Source organism: Xiphophorus maculatus, chromosome 15 (assembly GCF_002775205.1).
Source record: "Xiphophorus maculatus strain JP 163 A chromosome 15, X_maculatus-5.0-male, whole genome shotgun sequence".
NCBI classification, from domain to species: Eukaryota; Metazoa; Chordata; class Actinopteri; order Cyprinodontiformes; family Poeciliidae; genus Xiphophorus; species Xiphophorus maculatus.
Genome location: NC_036457.1, coordinates 3,609,239 through 3,620,803, shown reverse-complemented (window position 1 = coordinate 3,620,803; position 11,565 = coordinate 3,609,239). Strand labels below are relative to the sequence as shown.

Below are 11,565 nucleotides of genomic sequence, written 5' to 3'. Positions count from 1 at the left end.
CCATCCAATCGTCAGGGATGACGTAACCCCTTAAAGAGGGGAAGATCACGTGACCAATTCTGGCGGGCCACTACGTCATAAACTTACTTCTTAAAACTTACATTTTAAATGATTACCTGAGTGGATAGACATTTATTTTACCATCACAGTGACAGTTTTTCTATACATTTCAGAACCGGACTAGGACTTTTTCAGCTTTTTCACATTTTTATGTTAAAGATACAAAACAGAAAAAAATAAAATAAATTAAAATAAATACAAATAAAAAATATAATAATAATAATAATAATAATAATAATAATAATAATAATAATAATAATAATAATAATAATAATAATAATAATAATAATAATAATAATAATAATAATAATAATTAATAATAAGCAAATAAATAAGTAGCACAGAAATTTAACATAAAGTAGCAAAGCAGAGATAGGCTTCTGTTGATTCCCAAAGGTGTTCACTTCACAACACTTTTCAACCAACCTGAGTCCAAAATGAGGCTCTACATCCTTCGAAGAACCAGGTAGGTTGGATCATTTGAAGGATCCCACTTTGAATCTCCTGTTAAGCCAGCAATGAATCATGGGATAGAGTGTGGGGATACTGTACTTGCCGTACATATATTTACATATACATACTGTATCTGCATTTTTTTAATCTTTGCAAGGACTGCTCTAAGCTGCTTTTTATGTTGACAGCATGTTATATTTTATTTTTATTTTGTCTACAATTGCTACTCAGTGGTGGTTGTTGTGTGTCTTGTCTCTATGCTGCTGTAACTGCGAAATAATTTCCCTGCTGGGATGAATAAAGTAATTCTATTCTATTCTATTCTATTCTATTCTATTCTATTCTATTCTATTCTATTCTATTCTATTCTATACGCCAGTCTTTCAAATACACAAAGAAAGAACGCATTTGTTGACCACATTTGGAGGAGCCTTGAAACTTAGCTGGCTCCTAAGTTTCAAAAAGCCTTTGAATGACGCTGCCTCTCAGTTTAGACACACCTATAGAGAACATGTTTCCATCACTGTTTAGAAAAAGTATGGGGAAGTCTAGAATTTAATTTATGTATTTGATAGAAAATACATAAATTATTTATTTTCTTTTCTTGTTTTTTTTTCTTTGAAATTTTCCTTGTTTTTCCATCTTAAGGAAGTTTTTTTTGAAGCCTCATGAGGGTGTGTCCAACTAGTTTTCATTTATTTTGCTAACTTGGAGAAGGCTTTATCGTGTGTCTTTTATAATGTCCTGTGGTTTCGGTTCTCTACTAAGGATCATTCATTCCCTGAAAACAAATTTGATTTTGTTGTCACTAATTAGACTCATTTTTAGTGAGTGTTGGATTCCACCAGGGTTGTTTTTTGTGTCTGATTCTGTTCGCCTCCTGTCTATCCTTGTGTGTGATTGTTTGTCTTTTTCTGTGTGTGGACTGTACTGAAACAAATTTTGCTTAAAGTCTGATTCTGATTTGAATTCATACCTTTTCCAGATTTCTAGGTCAATCAACCAAGGAGTCTGATTGTTTTCAGTTCGAGAGATTTTTAATTTAATTTCTGTTTTTTGCAGATCCTGGATCCTGGAGTCCACTTAGGCCCGGTTCACACAACAAAGCCAGGATAGTGAAACAGAAATATTTTGTGGGTTTTGTGCCTCGCATTTCAAAACCTTTCATTGCTTACAGGTAGCATCAAGACATAGACAGACATACAACTTTCAGATCCACAAATCCTGCTTTAAACTTTTAAAATCTAGTATCAGTTTCAGACTCGGATGTGAGCAAGTAAGGCAAAATTCAATCAACTTCTGAGCCAATAAAATGTTTTATTCAAGAGATCCTGTAGTTTGTGGAAACCAATATATATTTACCAGCAAGACACACTGAAGAAAACAAATCTAATCGAGCATTAAAAAACTCAAAGGAAATTAGATTTCAAAGGCAACAGAAGGATTTGGAGTGGGGAGTTTGTCTGTCACAGTTAAAGGACTTTATGGTCTGTGGGAGAAAAGAAAACTTTGATTTAATCTGTCTGGCTTGTGGTTGGATGAACCTATGACCTGATGTTCTTCTTCAGAAATCCCATCCTACTGCTTTTAGTAATAAATATTCGTCTGATGCCAGTTTTCTTTGGTCCAAACCGCAGAAGGGAATGCTGTTTTCATGTGTTCCAACTACAGACTTGGAAATAAAAGTAAAATGAGATTTGGAGAGTGGCCGTGACCAGGGGTGATTCAGCGTAGTCCAGGCCTTCATGTTCACTTCCATAATTCATTTTAACACTCATTGTCTTCAGCCTCAGATCTGATCTTTGTTTCCCTGACAAGATCAGGAAGCTGAATTGGTTTGGGGTACTGAGAACTGTTACAGGTACAGACAAAAATAGATAGTGTAGAGGGACAAGTACATGAAGATAAACACCCTGAGGTGCATAAAATGTTCCATCAACACTCTAATTGGCTGATTTTATGTTTAGAATGCAGGTGATTAAACTATGGTCCCATTTCTTAAATAGCTAAGTGATTTTTATGTTCCTGCATTAACATAAATGTCAAAGCTTCCCCTCTACTTTACACCCTTATTTGTAGCTTCCACAGCTACTGGCATATCTTTAAAAGATACGTAAAGAGAAAAACGTGTCCTTGGTTACACAGAATGCTGAAAATATTTGAGAATCATCATTGAGGCCATTCAGTCGGTGACCAGCAACCGTCAAACAGTTGTTATAGAGACTTGATGACTAAATGTGACAATCTTTGCTGAGGTTTTCTTACAGTGAAACTTGAACCTCCTTTTGCATCTTGACCAGAAAAAATGGGTCCTTATCCATCCGTGTTGTTTTAATTTTTCAGTCTGATATGTGTCTCCAAAGATCCTGACAAGTTTATACCAGTCTGTTTTTAACTAGCCATATATGGTTGCTCTGTGTAAAATAAAAATACCAACAGCATCAACAGAATTTTAAAATAGAAAATATTAACAAGGGTTGGTATGAAAACTGCCAAACTAAATTGTTTCATTAAATAAAATAAATAAAAAACAAAGCTAATTGGAGAACATTTTCTTTAATAATCTCATAACAAAACAAATATGAAAATTACAGATAATATGCAATATCAGTCAAACAAACAGTTTTAATATGCATACATTGGTCATGAAGTGTACCTTACTGCAGCTAAGTGACTGAAAACATCTTTGAGGGGTGAAATTATGTCAGTACAAAGACAGGAATGTGGGAAACAGATGTAGAAAGCATTTACCGTTTCTTTGCACTTAGCAATACAAAATGAGTACAAACTAGAGTATGAATAGGAATTAAAGCAGAAAACATTCAGTAGTGAACATTTCATACACATGATCACATGTAGCTGTGTTTAAATCTTTAACATGCCCTGATTTTTACAGTTTTAAATCTGTTGCAACTGTTGCTGGTTAGCATGCTAGCAGCCGCCCACAGTTAGCATGCTAATCTGGACTAGCTACTACCAGTTAACCTTATAAAATCCCTGCAATTAGACTTGGAAGTATGCAATGGATATACAAATGCTTAGGGGTTTAAATTACTAATGGATAAAATCAAATACTGGTAGCATGCAGCATGGGTCATGAAAGAAGCCCTGAAGATGGACTGTATAGTGATTAGTTGACTCTACAGACTTCTGTAACAGCCGGCAGGTATTAGGTGCTCTGAAGGACTGAGGCTTCTCTAGTTGCAGGAACAAAACCATTGGTGTAATTTAGAGTGATAGAAATATAACTAATAAGTTATTTAAATCTACCTGAGTGCTAAATAAAATGTTTAAAAGGTTTTGAAAACATGGTGTGATCCACTTTTGTCTTGTTATACAATCCTGTACCTGAGATGATAAACAGATTGTTAAAAACTTCATAACAAAAGTTGGATGGATGTCTGAGTATAAAAGAATAAAACAGTACAGAAGATTAAATCATATTTCCAAGGACATACACTGACTTCAAAAGGAAAAATGCATGAAGTAGCTTCAATCAAATAAATGGGTATATGGATGTAGAGGACATTATGTTAAATTCAGTGGTTGAAGCTTAAGGGCAGCTGCTGTAAACAAACTCTGAGGATTATAATAACAGAACTAACTTCAAATGTGTCAAAATTTCACCACCATTAAAAATTATTAATAACTGGTTGTTGTATTGGGTGGGCAGCATATATCTGTGCTCACTGAAAAATATTCTCAATGAGCACAGATAGATTTTTGACATGTTCTCAAAAAAATCAACACAACCAAATTTTCTATTGCTTCTTTTTCTTACTTCATTATACTAAAGTTACACTGAGCTTGTATCTCTTTTAGTGATGAGGTCTGGGTCAAGACATTTTGACATCCATACTCTGAATTTCATGGAGATTAATTCAATCTGTTGGCCTTTCTGGTGCACTGGATTAGTGGGAGACTTTGGGCTTCTTTCAGGACTATTGACCTTTTATTTTAGCTTCATCAAACAATAACTGGCAAACAGTAATCTGAGTTCAAGAGAAGATGAACTAGGTTGCTCAAAAATCAACGTGTATGGTGAAAAGAAGATCATATAATGTGTACGTCTCAACCCTACAAACTTTTGTTTGGTATAATATTAGATCTGAGGTTCATCTCCAAGAAATGTTCAGATCTCAGTGAACCTTCAGTTAATACAAATTTTCAAGTTTGGTCAAAATGAGCTTTCCTTCTCCACTAATCAAAAGAAATGCATGGGATCTTAGCAGCTTTAAGAAGCTGACACTTTCTGGCCATCCAGTCCAATCATTCAACACTTTTTGAACATGCCAGTACAGAACCGTCTTCTGAAATACACCAACGGATGGTCATTCTATACTTAAGGGCAGAAAACACCAAAATAACCGCTGGTTCTGGCCAGCCCTGACATGACTGCACCTTCCCAGATTTCTTGGTGCTGCTTACTGACGTAGCACAGGTGAAGTCTGACTCTAGCACCGACTTTCTGCTTCATGAAAGTCCCAATGACAATGAGCCCAACATGAACAGTTTGAAAATATGACAGATATTTTCACTCATTGTGTTTCTGCATGAATCTTTCTGTCATTGATTGCTGAGATAGCCAAGTCTCCGGCAGAGTATTTCAAATATCTCAGCAATACAGAGAAGAATGGTGATCACAGTGAAAGTGTACATAGCACTGAGGAAGATGGTTTTTTCAAAGTGTTCAGGTACCATGCACTTGGTCACATTGAAGGCCTTCTCCAAGGAGCTGGCATCACAGACGTACACCGGGTGAACCTGAGGACAGCAGAGACGTATGAGGCAGTGGGTACATTAGGTTTGGTTTATTCCACAAGGACCTGTAGTTCATTCAGACACTAATCTGAAATCTAAGTCAAGCTGTTGCATTCTTCTTAAAGAAAAGTAACTTTCTGCACCAACTCTACAAAACAAGCCATACTTCTTCATGCTCATGTATTGAACATTGAGCTAAAAGTTATCAGAAATGGAAACAAACCTGAAAACCAAAGAGGTGGCTTTGTAGCCAGAAGGCGATGATTTCTAGAATGATGCGGAGCAGAACGGAGATAATGTAGAAGACGGTGTAGATGGGCCGTTCAAGAATTTCCTCTTGCTCTATATTCCTACAGGCGGCATACAGGTGGAACCAAGCTCCAGGAACCAGGACAGTTACCAGCTGTAGGGCCCAGAAGACCTGCAGAGAGCAGAAACATAAAGATGTACACACTGAAAAACAGAAAACACTGGATGTTAGGGATAAAGGTTGTTTCACCGACTGGTGTATATGCTAGCCGTGTCAACTCCCTGCAAACTACTAACTACTTGAGGAATTCAGTAGTTAGTAGAAAACAGTCAAATACCAAAAAAAATTATTCAACTGAAAGTTCACACCCTAACAGCCGAGTAAATTAGTGTTTTAGAATTTATTTGCAAACATTACATTAGTGGAAACTAGGTGTGCAAATGCTTTCAAGGTTAGCAAGGCACTAAAGCACTAAGCTAGATGTTAGCTCTGCTACTAGCGCATCAGCAAAAGTGTGCCTACCACTGTCTGCATCCCTTCTTGAACCTTCAGTATCCATTAAAATATTTAAGTTTTGAGTCTGAGGGAAGTTTCGACCGTATAGGGAGGTGAAAAACAAAATCACATTGAACCGTTCTGCTTTGAGAAATTACAGCAGTTTTATGTTGTATAATCATTCCACCCTGGAAAATACTGGAGGTCTAATAAATATGAGGTTAATTTTGAAGCCCAAGATGAGTGAGTTGAAACATCTGACCAGTACTGTGTTCGAGGTTTGTGTTGAGATGTTTTCTCTGGTTCTGACTCATAGTGTTGCTTGGTCCCACCTGAGGTGTTATGGGTCTGAACTGGTTGTAGCAGAACAGGTTGAGCTCTCGTCGATCCGGGTCGCAGCTGAAGTGCAGAGCTTCATTCCCGTAGACCGCGAAGCCAAGAACACCCAGGAAGAACATCCGAACCGAGCCGAAGAACAGCGTGTGGAACTGGCCGATGACTGTAGGAGGCCTGAGCTAGAACACAACCACAGATAGACACACAAAGATCACTCACAGAGCCAGAGAAGGCATTAAACTTTCAGATTTGGAAGGGACCGGTTACTCTTTTTTTTTTTTTTTACAAGGTTCTGGTTACAAAACTGTAGAGATTATCTTCCTTATGTTTCCTCTGTGATAAAGTCCTTTTACTGAGATGACTGTGCAGGGTTTTAGAATAATCCCCCTTCAGTAATGCCTGTGTACTGCAGTCTTTGCCCAGCAGTAGAAGAAGAGTAATCAGCAGCAGGAAATCAAGATGATCAAAGTTGAGCGTACATATATGAGCTAAGAGACAATATTTACTTTTACTGTGAGTTTTTCCATTTTGCATACAAAACATCTGCTGATTTGCCAGATCACTTTTAAAGCAATAACCGCTCTTCAGTTGACAAACCTGCCTGTTAAACCACAACGATTCAAAGTTGCATCACTTTCTTTCTCAGTAACCATCAACTCAAAATAACTTCCTCAATTTCACAAAAAGTTTTTATGCTTGCTTGAGGTGTTTTCTTTTTATATTTTATAGAAAAATAGTTAATGTGCTAAAGGGGAAACGGAAATACATTTATTTAATAAGTTCTCTTGTAATAAATGGCCTTTTTACTGGTAGGTCTCTGCCTTACCAGAGGTATGAATCTTGGAAAAATTTTAAATTCCAAGCCTCAGGCACGTATCGGAGGACTCTGTTTTTTGCTGAGATGTGGGCTTCATGCTAGCTTGCAACTACATCCTGTTTATTACAGGATGTGTAACGTCACCGATTGTCAAAATTAGACTAGGCTGAGCGATTCACTGCAAAACAGTAGATAGAAAAAAGCGTAATTAGCATTTTTCACTTTTGTAAAAGTTTAAAAGTTAACTCAAAATTCAAATGACAGTTGAATGGAAACATGGCCAACATCAGATCTGACCCAGCTGTAATCTGACTCTATGTCTGATTACAGACATAGAAATCTATGTATATCTATGTCTGACATAGATCCAATCCACCATGTGGTGAATTCATCCACAGAGACTCTCAGGGTGAACAAACATAATGTGAGGAAATTTGAATAATGTCTTGACATCCATAACAAGCTAAACCTGATGCATGTTTTTATCTGTCATAGTGAAAATGATGGTCGGAACAAGAACAGAAATTTTAACATGAGCTTGAATTTGTGTGTTTATGACAGAATTTTTCACTGTGGTGATTTACAGGCAGACTGCGAACACCAAAGTGAGCTTCAAAGTCCCTCTGCAGGGTGCTGGTTTGTTGGGTCTCCAAACTGCTTACACATCATTTAAAAAGAATTTCTCCCCTCACTAGATAATATGGCTTACAAACCTCTGTGAAATCAGCTGCTGTGGTGTTAAACTTTGATGCCTGAGTTTATGGTGATGTGTTCTGTAACTTTTAACTTTCAGTACCTGGTTACATATTTTTCTGTTTCAGTCATGCATTTGGGTGAGAGCTGTACATAAAAGCAGTTGGGTCACGTTCTGATTAACACTGCGGCATTTTTACTCAGCTGTTAGAAAGAAAGAGAACCTGCTTTTGTCTGCCACATAATCAGAGTCCCTGAGCTCTGACGGCTGAAAACAAAAAGCCATTCAGATGAAACATTTCTCATCTCTTCAGCTGCTCTGCTCTGATACAACCACCATCTACCAGAAAACAGCAAACAACAGCAGCAGACTGATTTCAGCAGGATAATGGCTCCTGTCTCATCTACTCACACATCCTTCGTAGAAGTTCTTGATGTAGTTTAAAGACATGATTTGCTCTCTGACGTCCCCGGTGGCTCCGGGCCCTCGCGGCCAGGACTCCACAAACCTGCAGCTGAACTCTTCCACCTCTTTTTCTCTCTCCTGAAATCATGTAGCCTTTTATCTCCCCCTAAACATACTGACCCACTCAGTGGAAAAAACACAACAGAGACCAGGGGGCCAACAAAGAGCCAGGGGCGGGGGCCTGGGTCGCCCGAGTTTTAATCCCTACTGGACTCTGTCAGCGAAAAAGCCCTCCTGTGGAGCACAATGCAGAGGAAACACCTGGTTAGGTGAAACAACTGATGGGTTTATTCTTTATTTCTGTTAATCTGGAGCTTCACTCACTGAAAACAAGTTCAGATTTTAATAAATGATCTAAAAACTAAAAGCTTCCTGCACTTTATTTCAGAGGTTTTGTTGAAGTGGAAGCATAAGTCCATCAGCAGTCAAACACACACTCCCACTGCACACACATCTGAGGTCCCAAAGATAGACAGAAGAACCAGAACCAGAACCAGAACCAGACCAGAACCAGAAGAAGAAGTTAGTCCACACACCAACCGGAATCCTGGCGGCGTGCTGTTCATTCCCTCTCTTTTTTCCCAAACACAGATCCCAGTTTCATCCCAGCTGTTGGACAGTACAGGTCAGACGAGTCGGACTCAAGTACATGGAGGTGAGGTGAGCCGCTTCCTGGCAGGACTTTCAAAATAAAACAGTGAAGCATAAATCTGCAGCTGCTAAAGTGAGTCGTTCTGTTCTGTTTAAGCAGGAAGTAAGAGCTAAAACTGACCTCCAGGTTTTGGACTCTGGTGCATCACAGGGAGAGAAACCTGCAGAGATGATCTGAACTGAATGTAAACAGGAACAGCAACATAAACGCCTCTGAGCAGCAACGTTGCTTTCATAGGGGCAGTATTATGTATTTTACATGTATAGTGACATCATATAGCACAATCAAGTAACTATGTTACTTCATTTGTTATAAAAATGCTACATATATCAAATATGAGTTAAAAGAAAAGTTTCTTCATAATTTAGTGGTTTTGAAATTGGGCCCCTGTCTCTTTAAAAACTTCTGCTCTTTCTGAAACTCAGCATGGCTCCTCTATTAACCTTCTAACATCGTTTTTACCAGTATTTCACTGAGCAGCAGCTCCTATAATGAGCTGTTTGCTAATTGCTGCTGGCTAGTCTGAAGGAGCTGAGTGGGGGAGTTGCTGCTCTGTGAGGCAGAAGCTCGGTAGCTTACAAACTGCAGCTCAGAGGAGGAGCTGCGCCTCGAAGGCAGGGCTAGGTCCAACCAGGCGTTTTTCACACCTGTGTGGTTGCCGTGGAGATTAAAGGATTTCTCAAACATGCTAGAAAGAATCAAGGCAATGCTACACCGATGGGGGAATAACATCATAACACAATGTACAACTGAAAAAAGTCGAGTTTCCATATTACTGCCCCTTTAAGCAACTTCTTGGGTGTCACACTTGAAGCTTTCTGTACTGACAGATTGGATCTTTCATCAGTAAGAACATTCAGCAGAGATCCAACTCGTTCCACCTCTGACTTTAACCATCTGTGACAGAATCAGACCCTCTCGGTCGGTTAAAGTCTCATTAAAGCAGCAAAACAGAAACTCCCAGATGGAGTCCTTCATCTCCAAGAAAACTTGGACGAAGGTGAGAAATAAAAGACGTTTTCTCTGTTCTCCAGTTCTCCTGATCAAATTCTGCAGATGTCAGGAGGCTGGAGAATTATTTCTGAACACCAAACAGATTCTTGGTCATGGCTCAAAGATTCTCTTCTACATGCATGAGATAAAAACCTTGCTGCACATTTAATCCCACGGTGAATTATTGCAGACAGAGAACCTGCTGAACTTGAAAACACACACAGGCTCTTCATACAGACAGGCGTAATAAATCACAGCTATTGCCTATTTGCACATTTTTATGTCTAAAGGTACCAGATTCATCAAAAACATCCCAACATCCACATTAATATGCGGCTTTAGAGTCAGCAGCAGAAAAATCACATCTTCAGGAAAACAGACTTTGCTGCTTTTACATCTGTTTCTGTGAGGATTTAACTTTCTGCACGGCTGGAATTTAGTCACACTTTGAGATTCATCAGACAATCCAAAGGGAGAAATGGAGCAGGAAGCAAACAAAGGAGCTGGGCAGACAAAAGGTAGTACTGAACCACAGCAGAGTCTTTTTTGTACCTGAATCAAACCGGATCTGTCTACTATAGGTCTGGATCCAAACAGTCAGCAGCAGGTTTACTAGTCTCCCTAAACTCAATGCTGCCTCTACTGGCTGCATTTCTGTCACCTCTGAGCTGCAGCAGCATATGAACCCAGAGAAAATGGCAAAAACACCGGCTATGTTTGAAAAACGCAAACAAAGCCAACATGCTCTGCTTAGATCAAACCAAAATGAAAATTTTAAAATAAATACAAAACCCTGAGGAGAAAAAAAAACCGAACATCTTGATGACACTCGGTGGTGGCAGCATCATGAGGTTGGAACAGAAAGATGGACGGAGCCTTGAAGACTCCATCCTGAACAGGACAGCCATCTTAAACATCCATGGTTTAGATCAGATCAGATTCATGGGTTAGGAGTCAAAGTCCAGACATAAATCCAACTGAGAATGTCTGGTAAGAATTGGAAATTGATCTTCACAGACATTTTTTTCCCCAAAAAACAACAAAACAAAACAAACAATAAAAACTAGAGCTTGGCTTATTTTTAAAAGAATGAGGGAAACTTTTTAATCTTCTGTTTTTGAGATTTCTTTAAAAAAATGTCGGCAACAGCAAAGGGAGAATATTTAATGCTCTGCAGCAAATAAACCCTTTAACGGGACATTAGGTGGGATTTGTTGATTTATTTTGTTAAATTACGAGAATGAAGTCATTATTATGAAAATAACGATTATCAGCAGAATGTTAGGAGAAAAAAAAGGTTGTTTTAGTGATAAAAAAGCTCGGATTGAGTTACTGTAGAAGAATAATGATCATGTTTTTATCACCGGAACCTCAAGAAGGAATTCAGATTATAACTGAAATGTTCCAGCTGGGCGATTCCTGGAAACACTCATAGAACAACAGCAAGAAGCCAAGAAAGAGCTGGACTGGTAGAGAACTACACACACACACACACACACACACACACACACACACACACACACACACACACACACACACACACACACACACACACACACACACACACACACACACACACACACACACAC

General features: G+C 38.5%; 1 protein-coding gene across 2 annotated transcripts; it reads right to left on the bottom strand.

The window, feature by feature from the left end:
* Nucleotides 1–3,076: 3,076 nt before the first annotated feature.
* Nucleotides 3,077–9,519, bottom strand: LOC102236369 (gap junction epsilon-1 protein-like). 2 transcript variants are annotated; one of them, XM_023347375.1, is made up of 5 exons: nucleotides 9,104–9,519; nucleotides 8,868–9,012; nucleotides 6,352–6,534; nucleotides 5,498–5,695; nucleotides 3,077–5,277 (listed from the first exon to the last, which is right to left on the bottom strand). In XM_023347375.1, the coding sequence occupies exons 2-5, from the start codon at nucleotides 8,895–8,897 to the stop codon at nucleotides 5,080–5,082; spliced, it is 609 nt and encodes a 202-aa protein (XP_023203143.1). In that variant the 5' UTR covers nucleotides 8,898–9,012; nucleotides 9,104–9,519; the 3' UTR covers nucleotides 3,077–5,079. The 2 variants fall into 2 exon arrangements, with proteins under 2 accessions (XP_023203143.1, XP_005814373.1); XM_005814316.2 differs by lacking the exons at nucleotides 8,868–9,012; nucleotides 9,104–9,519 and adding an exon at nucleotides 8,278–8,628.
* Nucleotides 9,520–11,565: the final 2,046 nt, after the last annotated feature.

Bases quoted from the DNA above. Each gene is read 5' to 3' on its own strand.
- LOC102236369 (XM_005814316.2), bottom strand. From the start codon at position 8,316: ATGTCTTTAAACTACATCAAGAACTTCTACGAAGGATGT. The intron at 5,696-6,351 runs GTGGGACCAAGC...TGCTCTCTGCAG, and splicing joins TCAGACCCATAACACCTCAG to GTCTTCTGGGCCCTACAGCT. The intron at 5,278-5,497 runs GTTTGTTTCCAT...TGCTGTCCTCAG, and splicing joins GCCACCTCTTTGGTTTTCAG to GTTCACCCGGTGTACGTCTG.